This window comes from Alligator mississippiensis, chromosome 1, assembly GCF_030867095.1.
Source record: "Alligator mississippiensis isolate rAllMis1 chromosome 1, rAllMis1, whole genome shotgun sequence".
NCBI lineage: Eukaryota > Metazoa > Chordata > Crocodylia > Alligatoridae > Alligator > Alligator mississippiensis.
Genome location: NC_081824.1, coordinates 92,545,617 through 92,568,388, shown reverse-complemented (window position 1 = coordinate 92,568,388; position 22,772 = coordinate 92,545,617). Strand labels below are relative to the sequence as shown.

Genomic DNA, 22,772 nt, shown 5'->3' with positions numbered 1-22,772 from the left:
CAGCACTGCCCATCAGTCCAGCTCCACCCAAGGCTCATTTTGCTTTAGAGCACAGCTCAGCAACCTATGGCCTGCAGAACCAGTGGATTTGGCCGTGGACCTTGGTGGTAGAAGACTTTGGCTGTGGGTGCTTTCCCACACTGCTTCAGGGACAAGCACCAACTGCAATTGGGTTCTAGCTCCTGTCTCTGGCTTTTTGCTGAAAAAGGTTGCCTACTCCCTCTAGGCTAGGGACAGACATTACACACAAACTGGTTTAAGTGACCAGAAACTGGTTTAAACCTGTAACGGAACAGATGTTCAGTGCACATAAACTAGTTTGAAAATGGCTGAAATTGGTTTGAGAGAGACCTGGTTGAATGTAGTATCAGACTTAACTGATTTGGGTCAAACCAGTTTATGCAGTGTATATCCCAGACCCCTTGCTGGTTTAAGTTAAACCAGATGCCCCCAGCATCCTGCCATGCTCTCTGGGCTGGGCTCTCTGCTCCACAGCAGGACTGACCCCATGCCCCTGCTCCTTGACTGCAGCTCCAGCAGAGACTTGCAGTCTGCTTCCCTTCCCCCCCCCACTGCTAAGCAGGAATTCCCCCCTTCCCTCTGCCTTGCTGAGAGGTATCTGTGTATTAGCTAGCAGACTACATGCTGGCTCCAGTCCATGCTGTGACAAAGACAGAATCAGCAGGTAGCTGGTAATGTCACTCTGTTTACTTAATGGGGTGATAAACACTGAGTTAGGGTTGATAAACACTGTTATCAATTCCCTGCTGGACTAATCAGAGTGTTCTTCCATGGCCTGGCCACACCTCGCCCCACCTCAGCTCATCTCAGCTCGGTTGAAGGGAAGGGAGGGCTGCTCTAGTGCCCCTGGCTTCTAGTCTGAGCAACATTTCCGGAATGAAAAGGGAATGTATCCACCTCCAAATTGGTTCAAGCTTTGCAGGTTAGACTAACCTGCAAAGATTGAATCAATTCAGGCTCAGGCTTTTTGAATGTCTGTCCCTAACCCTAGTGCCTACATTTTTGGTGTGCTTATTCCAGTTCATATTTTTTTAAAATAGATTCTAATTCTATTCTATTTTTTAAAAATAGATTCTGGTATGCCTTTTTATATTTGAGAAATAAATGGGGTCTTACTTTAAGAGGTAACAAAAAGGCATTTTACTTTATAAAGTGTTATTCACTTCTCGGGTGGTGGGAGATTATAAGAGCTGGTGGAAAAATAACAATCCTGGTTGACATTTCTATGAAATATTCATAGAAAATGGGAAGGGGGTAGGAATTGGAAAGTGTAGAGAATGCAGAGTTCACTGTTAACATTTTAGGCATTTAAAAAATAACTGGATATGTTCATATTAAAAACGTTAATTCTTGAAAGTTTATCTGGTAAAAAAACATTTTAGGGAAAATTAATTTTCACTTCAGGCAGCGTTTTATCGAAACGCACGTGTCATGCTTGAAGACATATGTTAGGCTCTATTTTTATTCTGTGTCTGTTTGCAAGAAAAGAGTCCGGTTATGAGAAATAGATTGTAAGGTTTTTAGATCAAGATGGCACCTATATTTTTTTTTTTTCAGTAAAGTGAGGAGTGGAGGGACAACTATGATCCTAGGATCCCTGTTGGGCAGGGGGCTGGACTCGATGATCCTCTGGGGTCCCTTCCAGCCTGAATGTCTGTGAAAAAAATCCTCCTTTCATTACCAAAAAAACAATTCTTTGGATTTGGCAGTTTTGATTGCCAAGATATGTGAGGCACAGTACTTCTGAAAATCATCTAATAACCTTTGGAGGCCTATTTGAGATTGTGACACTGCTAATGCATCATCTGCATAAAGCAAGACGGGTGGAATTGTTCAGTGTGCATGGAATTGATTCCCTGTTGGCACACATTTTAAATAAATATATATAAAAAAGTAGTAGAGCAAGCAAACATCCTTGTCATACCCCAGCTTAGTTGGAAAGCTATTGGACAGGGCACCATCAATCTGATAATGAACCTAGATGTTTTTTTTTGCTGGAAGGAGGGGCCATGAGGGTGGTCGCTGGTGTATGAGACCCTGCAGGAGCAGCCTTATCAGCGGCGGGGGCTACCCTTACCCTCCGAGGTATAAATCATGGGTCAGCAGGGGGCAGACAGTGGAATGAACAGGGCACAGCAGGGTGAGGTCCTGCACCCACTTGAACTTAAGTGGTACCAGCAAGATCAGTGATTCTCAGCTTTTTAAGTATCAGGTCTCCCCTTCCATATATTTTCTGAATTTAGGTCTAGCTTGGTGATTTTCAGGTTGTGCGGAGAGGGTCCTGAAACTTACAAGTTTGAGAACTACTGGTATAGAGATTTAATTCTTTCCTTGAAGAAAGATGTAATTGGTGTCATTTTTAACAGTACTGGAATAATTTCCCCTGGCAAGAGAATGGAATATGTTTTATGTTTTGGAAAAAAAAAACCCAAACGTATTGTGTGTGTGTACCAATTTTGATCCAGAAAAAAGTACTACAGGTATCAAAAGCTTGATAAAAATTGTATTAGTATATAATGTATCCCAGTTGCACCTTTAGTTGCAACAAATGTGAATGCCCTAGCTGTACCCGTTCCAGTTTGTCCGTTAAACATTCTAAAATTCTCTTCTGCACTAAATTTCAAGAGGCATCACCCTCCTTCATTTAATTCCTTGTCGCACAAGATTGCTGGGTGGATTCCCTATATTTCATTTATCCTCAGTAATTAAAAAGGAATATTGGTGCCACAAATTCTAGCATTAAAATTGCCTGCTATTATTATTTCTAATTCTGGAAGTTTATTTCAGATCACATCAAGAGCATTATATAACAACTCCAATTCGAAGAGTGCATTGGATCTTGATGTAAATCAGGACTGTCCAACTGGTGGCCCCTGGGCTGTATGTGGCCTCTGCCCAGGGGCAGGAGGGTTGTGTCAGGGCTGAGGGAGCCTGTAGCTGGGCAGCTTGAGGGGACTGTAAGGACTGCGTCATTGGTGTGGGGTGCTGGCATGGTACTCTCAAAAATATCTGTAAATATCTTTGTCCACTAATAATAGCATTTGAACAAGAGGCGGTATTAGATATTTTTGTGCAATTCTTTGCATTGTCTAAATTTATTTGAATTGATAAAATATTTGAGGTTTAGATTAAATGTAGACAACTGTAACTGAGAAATGAGAAACTAATAAAATCCAAATAAGTGAACTATAGCTGAAGATATCTATCTCCTGGGCTACCTAATTTTAGGCTGAGTGTAAAAAATGGTAAAATTACGATCTCTGATTTCTTTCCAAGAGGGGAGAAGACTGTGATAATCAGAAAGAATATGTGGTTGGGACAAGTGGAAGGGAAAGTAAAAATGAACAGGCTGCATTTCATAAGGGTTAAATTACAGGGCGAAGCAGGTAATGCTGTAGTGCCCAGTATAAGACATTGATAGGGTAAATCTCCAACAGAGGGTTTAATAATGTCCTCAAAAACTAAGAACTGCTAAATGAATCATGTCGTGAGAGAAACAAAGCCCTAAAAATATACATTTTTTTTTACCATTTGTCTGCTTTTAAATTGAAAATAGTGAATTTTCTGTGTGTAAATGGCCTGATTTTTCTTTTTTCATAAATAGTGATTACCTGCCACTCACTGGAAGCTGAGTGCTGAGCATCTTTGAAAATCAGACTGCTTTCATTCCCCTGAGTTCATGTGGTTGCCTATCTTTAGGTGCACAGCTCTAAAAGCTTTGACTGACTTTTTGACCAAATCACTATTTTCAGTGAAACACAGTTAACTGTTGCTTATGATTTCTCTTAAAACTAGAAGACAAATAATATTACTGCACTATGCACAATGAATTTGGATATAAAATCAAGTAGGCCTGGTAGGTAGGAAATACAATATCTACATTAATCCATCTATAATCCCATGCTTTTGTACTAGATTTGCCTATACTTATTTGCTTCAATTTGGGTTCCTGTTGAAAAGAATAGAAAACATATAAATGAAGGAAGAAAAGGGAAGAGATCTGGGGGTAGAAAAATTGCACTGTGATTTTTGCAGTTAGAGAGAAGGTTTATAAATTTTATTCTTTTCTTGGCTTGTAACGTTGCTTTCAGTTTCAGAGAATTTATCCATATGTAGGTCAAGATACTACACAACTGAAATATAAAAAGAATCAACAAAAAAATGGCTAAGAGGGAGCATTCAAATAAAAAAAAAATCACAAGAACTAAGCAGTGATTTTCCCCTCTCCCCCTTCCCCCCAATCCCTTCACATTGTCTCTTAACCCATTATCGCTTTATCAGATACCTGGGAAGCAGGTTGCTGCTGGTAATAGGATTTGCAGAGACCTATGTCTTTGTCTCAAACCTAAACCGATGTTATGAATGGGCTAATATTTTTTCTAATAGGAATATTAAAAGGCTTAATTTATGTTTATAAAGTGCTTTGAAGTCTTTGGATGAAATACTTTAGTAGCCTTGTGAAATTTTCATAATCTAACAGCCCACATGCAGAGTTTGCTTGCCTAGTCTTACCATGACAACACTGAAAAATCTTAAATTATTTTAACTTGTTCATCCGAAGAAAAATTTTGCCCAAGGCAGGTGGGAAGTAGAATCTTGCCAAGCTGTAATGTAGGAGTGCAAACTATTAAGTCAGGGGTTTGGGTTGTAGCCGTGTTGGTCTAAGGACATAGGCAGACAAGGTTCCTTGGGTGAATTTGATATCTTTTATTAGACCAACCCAAATGGTTGGAGAATAGTTATTAAGCAAGCTTTTGGGTTCAAAAACCCTTCGTCTGGCTCAGGAAGCTTCAGCAACTGCTGAATAACTATAAATAACTATTAATAACTATTCTCCAACCATTTGGGTTGGTCTAATAAAAGATATCAAATTCACCCAAGGAACCTTGTCTAACTAAGTCAGTGTTTCCACAGGAAATGCTGATTAATATTTATCATTTATAAACGTCACCCTTGATTGTTACCTATTGAGTCAAATTTTATTTAATTTGATGAGGTTGTTATTTTAGAAATGTTTCAGCTTTAAGAATTAGTGTTACCTTAACTTGTTTACATATCTTCATATTAGCTATTTAGACTAATGTGTTCTGAGACCTGTTTTAAAAATTCTTTAAAAGTTTATATGAAGGCTTTTTTCTTCATCTCATGTTTCTAAATATTTTTTTCAGTTATTTTATCTCTTTCTAATTGAAATATTGAAATTGTCTCTAGAAAATATATAGCCAATGTACAAACTAGAAACATATCTTTTGTTATCTTCTCTTGGTTATAATTTTAGGAAGCAGTAACATATGTAGACAGGAATATATTTTTTCTAAGTAGTGTGTGCTGAAAAACATGCAACATAGGCAAGAGTATATAAGGGCAGATAATAGTAAGACTAACTGGTTGCTAATAGAGGAGTTAATTATTGTATTTTACTTAGAATTACCTTCTGTTTTGGACAGTGTGCCTTTTTATATTTGAGAAATAAATGGGGTCTTATTTTAAGCACTAACAAAAAGACGTTTTACTTTATAAAGTGTTATTCATTTCTTGGGTGGGGGGGAGATTATAAGAGCTGGTGGAAAAATAACAATCCTGATTGACATTTCTATGAAATATTCATAGAAAACGGGAAGGGGGTAGCAATTGGAAAGTGTAGAGAATGCAGAGTTCACTGTTAACATTTTAGGCATTTAAAAAATAACTGGATATGTTCATATTAAAAATGGTAATTCTTGAAAGTTTATCTGGTAAAAAAAATTTCAGGGCAAATTAATTTTCACTTCAGGCGGTGTTTCATCGAAACATATGTGTCAGGCTTAATGACATATGTTAGGCTCTATTTTTATTCTGTGTCTGTTTGCAAGAAAAGAGTCCAGTTATGAGAAATGCATTCTTTGACTTGACCACTGAGTAATTTCTGCCTTTCAGTAAATTACATCCTTCAGCCTCCAGCTGCATTGTATTTAAAAAAAACTTATTTGCAGACTGTTCTTTATGCTGGTAGACTGAGTTGTGCATTTTAAACAAATTTTGAATATATCATTATGTACCTTTAATTGGCCATTAAGACTCTAATAGTTGGTAGTTCTAGCTAAATAAACAGAATGTATATTTTTAAATGAATAAAGAACATATATCTTTTTATTTGTGAAAACCTGTACTTATTTATGACTTTTTATTAAATTTGTAGAACTTTACATATAAATGAAACCTGATTATACCAAATTTCCTTTCAGTTGCTTTTACCTAGAATAAGCTACTTGACATTAGTAACGGACAAAGTAAAAAAACACTTTCAGAAGGTTATGAGACAAGAGGATGTGAGTGAGATATGGTTTGAATATGAAGGCAGTCCCCTGAAATGGTAAGTTAACTTAACTTTGGGTCATTAAGTGTTGCATATGTGGTATTTGAACATAACTGCCATATAAACAAAATCAGTCAAGTTAAGATGTCAGTATTTGCATTGCAAACTAATCCCTACATTTTATTGCTTCTAAGAGCTGATGTCAGTACAGTGGTATCTCTAACGGAGAGCTCTATTGCAACATAACCATTTATCAAAATTAGGAATTAAAGTCTACAGAATTTTAATTAAAAGTTCACTGATAAAGTGTAACTGCTGCCTCTTAATCCGTTAAGAAAAGAGCTGTTAACATCTCCAAAATTAATTACAAACACTGCTTGCTTTCTTGGTGATGGGTCAGTGAATTAATGAAAGAAATAAAATCACATGCGAGTTACTTCTACATTGCAGATTATATTGTGATGTAGAGTTACCTGGCTTAGCCTTATATTGACTACCTCTGACAATTATAAGCAGCAGTCCAGTCAGAGTAGCACAGAGCTCAGTGCAGGCTAATTCCCCATACCAAGAACAGGGTAAATTTGCTTGTCAGGCTTCAGTCTTCTGTAGTTCTACCAGTACCTGAGCTAGTTTTCTTATCCCTGCACTGTGCTGCCACTTGCAATGTAGGCATTATCACAGTACTCTTAATTTTTGTTATGGTTTAACTCAGTGCATTTTCTGGCCTTGTCCAACTTCACAGAAGCGAGTGATTTTAGGAAAGGAGTGTGAAGACAAAAACGAGCATTATTTAAGACAACAGAAAAATGATTTAATGTTTAAGGATTTGTTTCATATTCTTCATCATGTTTGCACCTCTGAGGTGCGTAAGGCAAAAGTCAGGCTGTGGCAGTCATTTTTCAAAATATTTGATTTTTCACAATAGTTTTATGTTCTGAGAGTAATGCTGCTTTGGCCTTGGTTGTGATACAGAGTATGTCTCAGTATCCCAAAGAAGGGCATGTTTAAGTAGCATATCATTAGGTGTTCTTAAAAATGCATGCTTCTCTTTTCCTTCCTCTCCCCTTCTCTCCAACAGTATTTCCAGTCACTGATTGTGAATAAGTAGGGTTACCATATTTTCAGTTTCAAAAAAGAGGACACCTGTTGCATGGGGGGGAGGGCAGTGATATGCTGGCACCTGCCCATTCTGTTGCCCCTCACTCCCAAGTCACAGCCCACCCCAGCCCTGCTGTTGCCCCTCACTCCTGACACACAGACACCAGCCCTGCCAGTGCCCCTCGTTTCCAAACTGCAGTATCCTGCCACCCTTGGCCTTGCTGGTTCCCTTCACTACTGACCTGCAGCTGCCCTGTCCCTGCTGGTGCCCCTCACTCCCGACCCACAGCACTATGCATCCCTGCTGGTGCCCCTCACTCTTGAGCCGCATCTCCCAGCTGGCCTGGTTCCAACCCTGCCAGAATGGAGCGTGGTGGCTTGGAGTGAGTCCAGCCCAGTGCAGGCTGGAGGGAAGAGGAGGAGAGGCTTTTGGCACCCCCTGCCCTGGGCTGAGGCTGGTGCACCACACCAGGAGGCCTGGCCATGGCTCCTCCCCCCGTCCCCCTCTCCCCTCCCCAGCGTCTCCTGGCCACTCTGTACCTGCGAGCATGGGCCACTGGCCTTTGTGCTGCCAGCCTGGCCATGGGGTTCCTGGCTGGCCTCAAAAGGTCCTCCTACCCCCTCCCCTCCTCTGGAGGAGCAGACAACCCCTTTACCCCCTTGTCCTGCCACAGCCCTATCCCTAGCCTCTGCTCCCCAACCCAGACTTACCTGCCTGCAGCTCTCTGCCTAGCATTGCCCCTCCCCCTGCTCCAACCAGTGGAGCACACCAAAAAGCTGGACATTTGGTAAGATTTGAAAAGCCCACCTGCATGGAGATCAGAAGACTCAAAAAGAGGACATGTCTGGGAAAACCTGGACGTATGGTAACCCTAGGACTTTCTCCTTTCGAGTCCTAAAATTAACGCATGACTGCCTATTTCAGTGGCATAATTCATAATTATGTGGTAGTGTGCAATAGCTGCTGAAAGAGCATAAATTACTTACAAGTTAGCTAAATTCAACACAGCTCAGTACGGATGTATTTCCCTCCCCTTCCTAACTATCGCTTTAATGTGTAAACTAAGAAAAGTAACACCACTAATCAATGGTCTTTCCTGGGAAAGAGTCAGATTTTCAGCATTTTATTTAGAATAGTACTGTTCCAACAGTATAGTTCATTTATTCAGATTTTAACATCTCTTTGGGGTATAACTGTTCTGAACTTTGGTGTGTGCTACCTCATTGATGTCAGCCCCAGTTTTTAAACAGAAACTGAACAAGAAATACTAAATGTAAAAGTCTATAAATATATTTTTACGCATTGTAAATGAGATGGAAAATGTTAACCACTTCAACCACTGTGAAAGCTATAAGTCAGCTAGTAGACACTTCTCTGCTTGTTACTGCTGCTTAACGAGTATTTTCTTGCAACTTGCATGCTGTTGAATCTCAGAAACATGTTGCTTAGAACTATTAGCAGTACAAAAAGCAAAATAACCATTGTATATGCCTGAAATAAGTTTTATCCACACAGGCAATGCAAGATTAACATGAATTGAATAATAATAATAGAGTTGGGGTAGTAAGTATAAGGAACAAGATACTGTCCAAATAAAAAGAAAGATACAGTGCTTGTTTCAACATGTTCGGAGTCTTATGCATATAGATGAAAGCCATTCTAGCCTCTGTAGTAATCATGTCACTATGTTGTAACAGGAGAAGAAAGAAATTGGACTCACTGAACTGGTTTCAGAAGACAGATTGACTTGAACCAATTTTTTTTTTTTTTTTTTTTTTTTTTTTTGCCACTCCTTGGTTAGATTATGCTTTTATTTAATTTGGGATATTTTCAGCCACAATGACATATGGGCTAGCTTCAGCATATGTCTTTGTAAGGTGAACAGTAAACAGTAGCCAAGTAAAACTGGGGTATTATAATCATGCTTGCACCTATTAACGAAAGGCCTGATCCTTGAAACTTATGTATTTTAACCTAGTTTCCTGTGTTCAGAAGACCCAGTAGATATTTAGTGTTTACTATTATGTAAAATAATACAACTTTATTTAATGGCATTATTTAATCTAATTTTAGGTACATGAGGATGGACATTTCCAATGTAGTAGCTTCTTTCCCGCATAACTACCCATGGAACATGAAAGCTAATTCTTGATAACTTTCAACAGCTTTCCCCCATAATAAGAGCTGTTCAAAAAGGATGTTCTTTTATTAGAAAATTTCATTATTCCAACATTTTTGGAATGTAAATACAGTGTGGATGAATTATAAACTACTATCATCTCACGAAATGGGGCTTTCCATAGTCTGCTCATTAAACTGTACTGTTTCCTTTTTATTTCATGCGTTTTATGAACACTATGAGAACTGGAAACACCATAAGTGGGGACATCTGCTCTGTATCTGGTATCTCTACAGCCATCTTGTTAAGATGATGTTTTCTGGAGACAAATAGAAAGTGTTTTCTCATACTTTACTTTTTGTGGTTTGCATGTTTATCTTAGATCTTAACTGATAGCCAACATTTGCTCTTTTTTTATTAATTTTTAAAGTGCTTTTGCCTGCCCTTCACTTTTAGTGCACCTAAAACTGGGAGGACAAAATGTATATGTCTGTTAATCAGCAGACTTAAGGTATCTGCATTCTCTCAGCTGTCACTTTCTCTGCAGATTCTGGAGCATTTGAATTGTCTTTCATCCTCAGTTTCAGAGTTGTTCAGGTGATCCTCATAACTCTTTGTATGATTATGGAGAAGTGTTTCTGGCATGAAAATAACAGAACAGTGTTCCTACTATAGGCCAACACTTTCCATCTCTTGCAGGCACGCTTTTTTGTGTACATTCAAGAAAATATTGGAAGGCTGGTGGTAGTTCATTTTTCTTTCTAGCCTTATGTCACCGTGAACATACTTATGCATGTAAGTCAAATGCTGCACACTTATACCTTACGAGTACTTTCTCTTTTATACTTTTAGTAGCAACTAATGGACAGTGGCTGCAAGTCAAGTTGCTCTTTTGATTTTTGTAGATTAAAGATCTGCCAGATCAAGCTATTGTTCTATTAAGCTTGAAGAGACTTATGATCTCTTGGAATACTTTCCTTTTCCTTTTGATTTTTTTCCCCCATTGCTGTAGGAAGAAAGTTTTAGAAGATCTGTCTGTCCCTCATTCAAACCTCAGTTCAGTCTGATTCTGGCAATTGTACCATGCTCTTTCAGAACAATATTTTTTAAATAGGAACTTTCCCTTAAGTAATTCATATCTGACTGCTATCTGATTTTCTCCCCTGGAATCTTTAGTGCTTCGAAAAACTCTGTTCCTCGCTTATTTCATTTACGTCCTTAGTTCTCTGCATGTAAATGACCTGAATTTCAAGGCCCTAAATACCATTTTTTTTTTTGTTCATTAGTATTTTCCTGTACAAAACGAGGATATAGAAACAATGCTGTTGTTGCATCAGTTCCCTAGAAGCACTAGTCTTAAAATTTGGAATTTGTTTTTCTCTGAATCAGGTATTCTTTATGAATGATGTTGGAGAATGTCTTCTCTTTCCTTTTACTTTTGTGGGTATGTCCATTTCCAGTTTCTTGTTCTTGCTTAAGAAACATATTTTATAGGAAGGAAATACTTTAAAAAGTAGGGTTGCTGGTGCTGCATGATCCCCTTGCACTTTTGATTTCCAAAAGACATAAGAAGGCCTGAAAACGAGCAGAATGAATCTCTTACAGGCATTATTTTCAGTCTTTTCTGGCTTACAACTGAATGCTGCTGCTGCTGCTGCAGTGATGGCATTTTATTTTTAACAAGGGGTAGGGCTTCTCTCTACAAAGTCATTTCTCTAGTGAAGATTCTGTCTGCAGCATTGGTCTTGGGAGTACTGTGGAGGAAACAAGGTGATTTTTATGGTGTTCTTTTAAAGCAATGTAGTCAGCCACACGTGCTAAAAGCAGTTGTTGCAAAACAACACTTCTTCCTCTTTAGCATGTGAGCTGAGTTCCATATGCTGAAGTCAAGAGGCTAGAGGGAAAATGCACTATGGAGAATGACAAGACATTTATCTAATATGAGTTTTCTATACGTGATAATGGCTCTTTAAAAGTCTTATAACATGTTCATGGAATAGCAGATTAATTCTCAAAGGAAATCTGCTGAACAGAATGGTCAGAGAATTCTTTCAGTGCATCAGCAAATTTCCCCTATAGGAGACATGCAATGATGACAAGCTATTGAACTGCTAGTAGCAAAATCTTGTGCTTAGCAATACACAACATTTTCTAAAGTCTCTTGGTTTACTCTTTATCCATTCTCTTCCTTGTCTAACAGAAAAAAAAAACAATTGTGGAGCCTTCCCTTTTAGTTTCATCGTTACTATTGAGAAACTTTTTATAGCTAAACTCAAAGGGAATACCAATTTAAATATTACACTTTGTCAGATTTCTTTTTAATTTATTAGGCTTTACTGGCTAGCTTCTGGGCTAATTAGCCAGCAGATGGTGCTAAAGCACTAGATTACTTGTATTAATATTTGGCTGTTGGGGGAAAATGATCTGCTAGAACAGTGGGGACCAACTTTTTTGGTAGGCATGCCACAAATTAGCTCTGCACCCTTCCCAAGTGCCACTATAATCCCTTTCCCCTGCCTAATCTACTGCTCTGGTTTTTCTGCTTCTGCTTCCTTCCCCGTGTTCCGTGGTGGATATGCTATTTTACTTTCTTCTTCCTGCCCTATTTGCTGTTGGGCTGCCTGTTCCCTCCCTGATCTGTCAGGTGCCTGTGTCACAGGCTGGCCAGCTCTGTGCGAGAGCACTCTCGATTCTCTGCAGACAGTGCTACCTCCTTCTTTAACTCTTGTGCTTAAATCTTTGCAAGCTTTGAAAAGTATGACTGATCTTCCATCTGTAAAATCAGTGGGTCTACTTGCAGAGCTTTAAGTGTGACGTACATGTGTAAGTTTTTGCAGTATTTAGACATTTCACTTTGTCAAAATTTTCATACCTCTAAAAATACTAATTCTCAATTTTTTAAAGGCATGATAAAAGACCTGAGTGTGGTGTGCCAATTTCAAGAATCTCTGTCTTTCAAAAACATTTTGATCAGTGTTTTTCTTGGTGACATTTTTCAAGGTGATCATTTTGGGTGTTTGTAGAAAAGTTTTTATAACTTAGATATTTAGGAAAATTGTAACTGTAATGTTCTTGTAGACTTGACAAAGAACTGATGGATACCTTCCTTTTTGATATAGTAACTATTACTTCCAAGACTCCCTAACACTTATGCTAGTGTTAAGAGTAATAGTGATAAAGCTGGAATCCTGATTTCCATATACCTTTCCTTCCATTCTATTTAGTTTGATAGTAACTAGGTTATAGGTGGAACAAATGTTGACTGGCCTTGCCATAGTCAGCCTACCTAGTACCCTGGTTCTGCTGTCTGTTTCGAACTATTTGCTCAGGCTGAGAGCCAGGAGGCAGGTGGGGTTAAGGAGGTTGTTTCAGGGTCAGTATGGTTTAGTACAGGGGTGTCAAACTTACCCAGTTCCCTGGCTCAGATCCAGACCATAGAGCTCCTTGCAAGCTGGATCTGGACCCACCTTCAGACAGGGGCAGAGCTAACCCTAGGGGTGTGCGGGCCCTGGGGCATATGAGCTTGTTTTGGGGGGGGGGGGGGGAAGCGTTGGTGGTGAGCAGCCGGAGCGCAGAGTGGTGGTGTGCGGGGACTGAGGCGGTCACCCCAATTTGCGCCCCTGACTAGGGACAGCTCTGGACGTGGGATTAGTAGTAGCAGGACTGACTGTTTTAGGTGTTGCATTGTTGGCTAAAGAAGTCATGGGGATCAATGCAGCCATTACTAGCCCTGCTGCCATCAAAATGTGCCTCAAATGGAACTCCATACTTGGGTATTCCATGGTGGGCCTTGTCCCTGGATTCCTGCCATCTGTAAGAGCTCTGCAGGCCAGATGACACAGCTTCACAAGATGCTTTAGGCCTGCAGACTATATATTTGACACCCCTTACCTATAGAGCACTGATTCACAGACTTTTTGAACTGGTGGACGTAGAACTTATTTTCAGTCCCATGTACCCTTATCCAATTTTTAATCTAAAACACTTACAAAGGTGTTAGGGTCTGATATGATCTAGCATCTAGCTGTGTTACACTTACCTTGATCGAAAACCATAGTTTGGGACCTGCTGACCTGGAGAATTGAACACATGTTTGGGGTTAGTAACTCTTTGAGTTCTAGTTGTGCTACTAACGTAGCCAAGTCAGTTGATTTCTTTGTACAATGCTGTGGGCATAGTTGACACTGAATATTAAAAGCAGAACTGAAAATTTCTGAAATTGTGAACAGGAAGTACGTTTACTGTTGTATGCAACTCTGAAAGTCCTTTTTTTAATTGAATGTGCTCTTTCCTTATGTGTAGGCATTATCCAATTGGTTTGCTATTTGACCTTCATGCATCAAATACAGCCCTTCCTTGGAACATCACAGTGCATTTCAAGGTACAGTAAAATACAGCTTTTAGTTGAAGATAATTCAGCTTCATGAACTATGTGAAATTTTGAAACCAGAATAATTTTTCAGAATTAAACTTCCATCAATTTCTGAAGTATACATGGCTTTTTAAAGGGAAAAGTATGAGTTTGCCAGTGAAACTTCAAACCTTTTGTAAATCCACAGCTGGATTTTTCTGTCAAGGTTATATATCCATGCCTCTTGATCAGTGATTCTCAACCAGGGTGATGCAGCTCCATGGGATGCCTGGAGACCCTTTCAGTGCTATGTTAGCTCTGTTAGGCGTGCAGATGTGATTCGCATGATAAACCCAGAGATTTCAAATAGGACAGAACTGCCCTGTTGTGGTCTGAGTTCTTTGCAACAGAAGAATTGCTTTATTATTTTTCTGTAGTCAAAAAGCAGGGAAACACTAAGAGCTGGCATTTTCTGAGGGTTGCCTCAATTCTATCCAGGGGTGCCTTGAATCTAAAAAGCCTGAGAACCACTGCTGAAAGGCTTTATGCATTTCTTTTTTTATATGGACTGCCTTGATTGTAATTTGGATACAGTGTTGTAATTCTATAACCTGATTACCCAAAGTGTTCCCAAGGCACATTTACAGTGTGCAAGAAGTCCGTAATCCCCCATTCATTTTAGGAAGCTATAATTGTCCAATAAATAGGTATAGTAAGGGTGCCATCTTTTGACTCTCTTGTTATCTAGAGTGCTGAGTCTCAACCAGGGTGCCATGAGATCCTTCTAAGAGTGATGCAGGACGCAACACAATATTAGCTCCATTAGGTGTGCAAATGCCTATACATGATTGGCAAGGTGAACCCAGAGATTGCAAATAGGAATCTGTAGTGCGAGAAACATCCTGCCCTTTTTTGGTCTAAGTTATTTGCAGCAGAATGATTTCTCTGTCATAGTTAAAAATGAGTGAAAACTAAGATCTGGCATTTTCTCAGGTGTACCTTGAGTCTAGAAAGTTTAAGAACCACTGATTTAGATGTTCTAGCTCAGGATATAGCTCTGTAATTTAATTTAAATCAAATTAAGCTCTTTGTTTCATGATAACCTGTTGAATACAAATCAGTGAAATTGAGTAGAAGAAAAGGCAGACCTTAACTGTTATCTTATGTTTAACTGAAGAAAATGATGAAGAAAATTGTACTTGAACTGAATTAATGCTGAACCTAACTTTTGTTATGCTCTGAAGTACACCCTCCATACCTGAAGTACATATATAGATGTACTTTCAGTTCTTTGCTATATTAATATTTTTACTGACATTTGAATAGAAAGATTTAATTTGTCTTTGTTCTGTTGTAGAAATAGGGATTAATATGGTGAAAGAAATGATTTACTGGACTGCCTTTTTTATGTTTAGGGTGAAATGCAAATCAGACATAGGAAATATTTACTTTGTCAAGTTGGTTTGAATGCCCCAGCTAATTGAGCTGAGAGGTATTCAAACAATTTAGCTCTTGAAATCTTTTATAAAGCATTGGTAACAAAAACACTCTAGCTCAGAGGGGGCCCGCCTTTTTGACAGGTAGGTCACAAATTAGTCCTGCATCCTCCCCAAATGCCACTCTGATCTCCTTTCTTTTCCCAATCAGCTGCTTTGCTTTCTGCTGGCTGCTGGCTGCCTGATCTGCTAATTTGGTTTCTTCTTCCTACTCTGTGTTTCCTGCCCACTCAGTTGCTTTATTTTCTGATCCCTCCACAAGTCTGTTCTGTGCCGCACACAGAGGCTGAATGTTAATGGGCTGGGCATCCCTGTGCTGGCTGATTTATTGGAAGCTGACAGACATTCTGGAGTGATTCATCCAAGCCTAAATCTATCAGCTGATATAAATACAGCTTTTTCAGAATTTGATAGGTTGTCTATTCCTGTTGAAAAAGTTTTTTTTTTTTCCCACATAATATTTACTTTAACCTTTATTAAAAAGTAACACAATTACTAGAAAATAAATTATATGGTCAACAGATAAAAGAATATCCAACAGCTAAGGCAATATTGTTTCTGGTTCTGGAAGGAAATAGTAAAGATGTAAAGCATTCGTTATTTGGTAAAATAAGCTAAATTGTGTATACTTTAAAAAAAAAACCTTTTGAAGACAGAATGGTATAATCCAGGAATATCTATTCTGATACTATTTTGGGAGGTATGCAGTCTAATTGAATTTCATGTAGTGTATGTAGCCAAAACAAGCTTTTTTAGTTCAAAATGTCCAAAAGATACTGAAGGCCCTTGCTTTTCTTAGATTATATGTGATGTAGTCATTGTGCATTCTAAGAAAAGTAGCTTATACTAGCTCAGTTCCTGTATTAACCACATCAGGAGATTCTGAGAATCTAAATGGTGTCTATAACTCACCTTTGCAGATGGTTTGAGAAAGGGGGTAATCAGTTGTTTTGTTTTCTGTATTATTATAATTCATGCTTAACAAACAGCTACCAGTTATGTGGGCTTTTATAGATGTAGTACCTTATGGGGTATACAGCCTCAAAATCTGCAAGTGGGAGGGAAAGTGAAACCGAGGAACAGATTTTTAGGTTTATATCAGCTGATCTGCTTATGAGAATCAGTGTAGCAAGTTGTCTGGAAAGTATGTACTATCTCATTCTAAACACGAATTTTAAATGCGGTTTTTCAACTACAATACAAATTATTCCTTATTGAGAACTACATACACACATTGCTATTGTGCACTGGGCAGTTGGGAAAGTGTGTGTTAACCTGGATATCTCAAACAACTCTACAGACTTGCTCAAAACTTGCTTTGAAAGATGAGAAACCTCTTTGGGCTGGTAACAACTCTACTAAGCTTCAACACAGGGAAAATTATAAAGGGTTAGAAAAGGGAAGTTTGTACTATACCTACAGGTATCTTTAATGAGACCTCCTTTCTAATTCTAGCTTGCTGCTTTAAACCTGTAATATGTTGAATTATGTTTGTTAATCTAGCTTTTATTGCATAATGTAATAGTTTCTCTAGTTAAAATAAATTTTCTAAGTATCTTAAAACGAAGGCATTAACCAAACCTACATGCACTCACCAGAAGGGTTGTAAGGGTTTTAAAGTGTTGCAGTATCTCATCAGAAATGGATAGTTTTAAGAGTATAATTTAAGCCTAGATTATTTAGGTTTTTTTAGGTTTAAGTTTGCTAATAAGTAGCTCTGGTAAGTTTAAAAATTGTAACATTTGTGTGAGTTCATTAAAAATATTTGGATGCTATATAATTTATTAGTCTTGCCGTATGCTATTAATTTCAAACTAGCTATGCTGTGGATCAGTTAATTGATCAGCTGTTTTCCCTCTTAGGTCTAGTTATGGGTGTGATTTTTGTATTTGAGTAAGTTTTTCATTTTTTTGATCAACTAGTGTGTTAACAGGTGTTGGATAAATTAGAACTGACAGGTGTTAGGTGGAACAGTATGAAACCAGACTGGTGAAACTTTGAAACTGATATCTTTTTTGGAACAGCATCATAGAAATGTTCAGTTAGCATTGCTGTTTCTAAGTGTTAAGAAACCATGATGATGACTGCTATGAAACACTAAATGCAAAACCAAAAACAAAACAAGACAAAACCAAAGAAAAGCCACTCAAAACCCAGGGGCTCTGAATTAACATTGTGTCAGAGACCAGCTGTCAAACTTACTATAATTGTCCCAGCTATCTTTAAAGTCTTTAAAGAAATAATCTGAAGATAGGGTCTTCAAGATAATCTTTATTATTAACCTGAGTATTCAGCAAATGTACAAAACACAAAAAATGCCCCTTCAGCCACTAGAGCAGGGTTTCCCAAGGTGTGTAATGCAGGCCAAAGTTGGCCTGTAAGCCCCTCCGATGCAGCCTACCATCTAGGATTGCCCCTTTGAAATGGCCTTCAGAGGCAAAGCTTTGGGAATCCCTGTACTAGAGTTTTGGGGACAGCCCATTATTCTCTGGTATGCCTATCTAATCTCATCTGCCTCTTACAGAGACACTATTCTTCACATAATTCTTATGCTTTTTCCATCTTCTGTTTGGGCTTTTCCATGGGTGCAGGCAGACAAAACACTTGAACCATTTCAAGAACGTCACTGATGAGACTGGTTCACAGTTGTCCTGGGTTAGAGGTGTCTACACATAGTTACCTTTTCAGCATTTCAGTGCTGTCAAACCGTGGCCAGGGAGTGATAGTGAATACCTAGCCCAATTGCATTTTTCTTATTCACCTTCTTGCTAATGTTGAGTTCAATAAAAAACCCAACATTCTTGCACTTACTGAAATCTGTGTGATGGTACCCTGACTGGGAGTGCCCAGGTGTATGTGTAGGGCAGGGGCCTACTAGACCCTTGCTTCTGGGTTCCTAGGAGCTGGGCTGCAAGTGCTTTCACGGATTTTAAAAAGCACTTTCCCCCAAACCACTTCTCTGTTAACTTCAATGTCTGGAAATTGACCAGAGCTCAGTCAGTCCCAGGCTGATTTGAGGGTGAAGGGGTGGCCAGGTTGGGAGGGGCTAGATCCAGGTGCATGTCTAGCCTCCTCTTAAAGACTCCCAAGGTAGGGGAGAGCATCATCTCCCTTGGAAGCCCATTCCAGATTCTGGTAACCCTGACTGTAAAGAAGTTCTCCTTGATGTCTAACTTAAATCTTCTTTCCGTCAGTTTGTGGCCATTGTTCCTAGTTACTCCAAGCGGTGCCCTGGTATACAGAGCATCTCCTATTCCTTGTTGCCTCTGCCCCTCCCGCCCCGCTATGAATTTGTAGGTGGCCACAAGATCACTTCTCAGCCTTCTCATGCAGAGGTTGAAGAGATCCAGGGCCCTCAAACTCTTCTCCTAGGGCTTTGCCTGCAGGCCCCTAACCATATGAGTGGCCCTCCTCTGAACCCTCTCGGGGTTGTCCACATTCCTCTTGAAGTGCAGCGCCCAAAACTGGATGCAGTATTCCAACTGCGGCCTGACCAATGCCTTGTAGAGGGAAAGTATCACCTCCCTGAACCTGTTTGTCATGCACCTGCTAATGCATAATAAAGTGCAGTTAGCTTTACTGATTGCTTTGTCATATTGACGACTCATGTTCATCTTGGTGTCAGCAATGACTCCGAGATCCCTTTCTGCTGCTGTGTTGATGAGAAGGTCCTCCCCCAGCCTGTAAGTGTCACAGATTGCTTTTCCCTAGGTGCAGCACTTTGCAGTTGTCCTCGTTGTACTGCATCCTATTCTGTTCTGCCCACTTTTCCAACCTGTCCAGATCCGCCTGGATTCATTCCCTACCTTCTAGTGTGTTAACTTTACCCCATAATTTGGTATCATCTGCAAATTTGGATAGAGTGCTTTCCACACCCTCCAAGTCACTGATGGAACTCTGCTTTGAAGTAAATTTTGAAAAGAAAACTTACTTTATCATCTTAATGTTTTCAGACTCTGACCATCCTCATGTAAGAGGAACAGGCTTTTTGTCTGTCAGCTTTGTCATATACAGGGTCTTCATAAAGTCCTTGTGCACTTTAAACTTCAATAACTTAGGTTGTGCACAAGGACTTTATGAAGACCCTATATAGACATTACAGGTCTAAATTACAAAAACCTTCCTTTCAGAAGGCAAAAGGCCAGGGTGGGCAACTATTTCAGCTGGAGGGCCAGTTAATGAGTTTTGGTGAGCTATAGAGGGCCACACACAAAATCTTTTAGAAGATATTTTAACAAATTATAGATAAAATTCAAGCAAGTTGGAACCCTGCATGCTGGGACAAGAGCTGCCCAGCTGCAGCTTCCCACCCCACCTGGCTGGGCATGTGGTGTCTAGCATGCATCCTCATGGCTACTGCCTTTTCCTGTGTGCTTCCTGCTGCTAGGAGCAGTTGAGCAGGAGGACAAGCTGCTGAACCTGGGGGGAAGAAAACTGAGCAGTACCCAGGCAGCTGCAGCTGCACCAGGAACAGCTCTTCTGGGAAGCTGTGCATGCTGGCCAGGCCCTAGGCAAGAGCACAGTGTGGGCTGCTCAGGTAGGAGTGGGTGGGGCTTGGCCCCATGTAGAGTGCCACAGGTGCAACCGTGGGCTAGATTCAAGCAATTAGTGCGTGCCTGCCTGTGGGCCAGTTCCAATCGGTTGGCGGGCCGAATCCAGCCCGTGGGCCATATTTTGCCTACTCCTGCCACCACTGTACTAAGCCCATGCCTTCCCAAGAATAATGGAAGTCATCTTTGGGAGAGAGTGCCTTCATTTTGACGGGTAATCTTTGATCACCAATCTCTGGTTTCTCTGGCATAAAGAAGAGTGGTTTCATAGAATTGCCATCTCTTCCTTTTAACCTTCTTCAACAAGCCAATTCAAAGAGTTAAAAATGACTTTTTTGATACTGAAAATTTCAGGTAGGGTTGTCACCACATTACTTTTGTGCTAGAATCTCTAAGGCTATATCTCAACTATTTTGTGCCCTTTGAAATTGAAGGGATACTTATGTTATCCATCCTTGAGTGAGATGGGATGAATCTTTATGGTTCCAGAGAATTCTAAGAAGACCTGATTTGTTGCTAATGTTTCTGAAAGCCTTCAAAAAATAGCTCTCCCTTGGTAGTTGTCTTTATCAGGGTCTGGTTCTGAATCCCATTTCTGAATTCCAAGTCCTACTTTTAAGGTGAGCTTCCTCAATATCTGTTTGCCTACTTGAAAGACAAGAATTATCATAGCAGGTTATGAGGGGTTCACAGTTTGGCATAAATTGCACAAAATTTCATGATTGTACAATTCTTTCAGGATGATTTTGTTCAGAACATTTCCTTTAGCATTTCTAGGGTTTGGGTCTCTGCTACTCTGTCTCTTTGAGGAGGTCTTTAATAGGGTACATTCTTAAGTAACAAGATTTTCCCAAGAAACATCCAGTCCAAGTCAAGTCCTCAGCACCTAACTTGAGCCTTTTGATTTTAAACAATCTCTTTATTCAGTCCTTGTTTTTACATGGAAGATAGCCTTCTTAGTGATCTTTGCAATGAGCCAGAGTTAGAAAATTTGTGATGTCCTTCTGTAAATCTTCATTTATGGTTTTTCCTGAGGAAAAGTTAACCCTTGCTACCATCCTAAAGTAATTTGTTCTTTTGCTGTCTAGTAAGGACATTTTTCCCAAAATTTTGATCTTCCTGTCACTGAAAATGAACATCTTTATTCTTATCACTGAATGTGAGCCTGTGCCTTTTCGTGTGGACGGTAGGAGGGAACTTTGTGCTTAGGAGTCTGGGAGTACATTTTGATCCCTCTTGTCAAAGTGCTCAATTGGTATCCAAGCCACATCCTTAAAGGTATACCTGGAATGATAGCACTTCTTGTAATCTATCTTTTTCATCTTTTAATTTAGATCTCATTCCTTTTAGAGTAACAAAATTGAAACTATAAAACATGAGGTCTGGAAGGCTGTACATGCAGGCTGTCTCTTTCCCCCCAGTCTAGAATTTTGTAGGCTTTGGCCCCTTTACTTTTAGGTGTCGGCACTTCCTCTATTGTATGTAAGGAAAGTAGGGTAATGAAGGCCTGATTTAGATGTTCCGCTCAGGGACCCTCTGTTAAGCAGTAAGGAGTGCATCTTAATCATGTCTTGCTGTTTCCTACATTTTCTGTTTCTCAGCATTTTTCAGCACAAATCTCCTGTAGATATGGAGCTGCTTTAGGACACTTCCTAGCCTCTCTCTGCCTCCTCATTCTGCCCAGCCTTCAGTCTTTTTTTTTTTAATACCAGCTCTTTTTAATCAGACATTTTAGTCACCACTAGAAAGGTACTTTGCCTATCTAGTAACCCTTTCTGGACTGCTACCATATGAGCCTATTATGGGGATTTGTAAAAGGGAAAAAAAGTGTTCCTGTTTTGTCCAGTCTCATTTGATTTGCTTCTTTACTTATCTGTTGATCATCTTTGTTGTTAGTGTTAGGTCTGCTCAGTCAGACATATAAATGTCTCTTCAAGAAAGTCATGACCATCACACATGAAAGCAGAAATTTAGTGAGGTAGATCAAATAGTCACTATCAACAAATAAGGGCCTGGCTACAATACAGCTATGGGCAAAGAATGTTTTTCTGTTAGTCAAGCTTATCCCACGCCACACATTTATGTGTCTGACACATTAAAGGTGGATTGATTAAAAGTTGTAAAATTTTTTTGATCGCTAAGCAACTATTATTTGCAAATTAACATGTTTTTCCTTTTAGGAAAGGAAAAACTGAATGGGATCAGCAGTTGGATCCAAAGTTAGGAAAGACTGAATAGGATCCACAGTTGGAAAACTTTCTGTTTTCAAAAGTAGTAAATCAAATGTCTGTAGTCAAGTGAACTGGAAATGTGGATTGTGCTTCTGTAGCACATCTTTGTTGTTTTTTTTAAATGTAAATCTTTCTATTAGTAAACCAAAGGCTTTAAGAACTGGATAAGATTCGTGACCTATACTTTGTCTCCATGCTTCTTGAAAAATAATTGTTTTGTGTGTGAATCATTCCTTTTGTTAAGAGTTCCATGATGTACTTATTTCTTTTGGTCTGTCTTCTGAATTTTATTGCAGAATTTTCCAGAAAAGGACCTTCTTCACTGTCATTCTAAGGATGTCATTGAAGCTCATTTCATGGCTTGTATAAAGGAAGCAGATGCCTTAAAGCACAAAAGCCAAGTCATCAATGAGATGCAGAAAAAGGATCATAAGCAACTCTGGATGGGGTTACAGAATGGTAAATGCAGCCTATCAATAACTAAAACCTAACAAGCTGTTTTTTTATGTTAGGTTTAATTTTTTCAAAATCAGGATTTTTCTTATTAAAGCGATTCCCCCTCCCCCCCATTTGTTTGTAGTAAAGTGATTGTAAAATATGATTTTCACCA

General features: G+C 39.3%; 1 protein-coding gene across 2 annotated transcripts in view; it reads left to right on the top strand.

Moving 5' to 3' along the window:
• Positions 1-22,772, top strand: part of ATG5 (autophagy related 5) — a 146,145-nt gene that overhangs the window by 21,670 nt on the left and 101,703 nt on the right. The window contains exons 3-5 of one of the 2 annotated variants that reach the window (XM_006260358.4): positions 6,246-6,373; positions 13,837-13,915; positions 22,459-22,621. In XM_006260358.4, coding sequence (XP_006260420.1) covers positions 6,246-6,373; positions 13,837-13,915; positions 22,459-22,621 — 370 coding nt within the window. The remainder of the gene's footprint in view (positions 1-6,245; positions 6,374-13,836; positions 13,916-22,458; positions 22,622-22,772) is intronic. The other variant, XM_059732529.1, reaches the window with a different exon arrangement.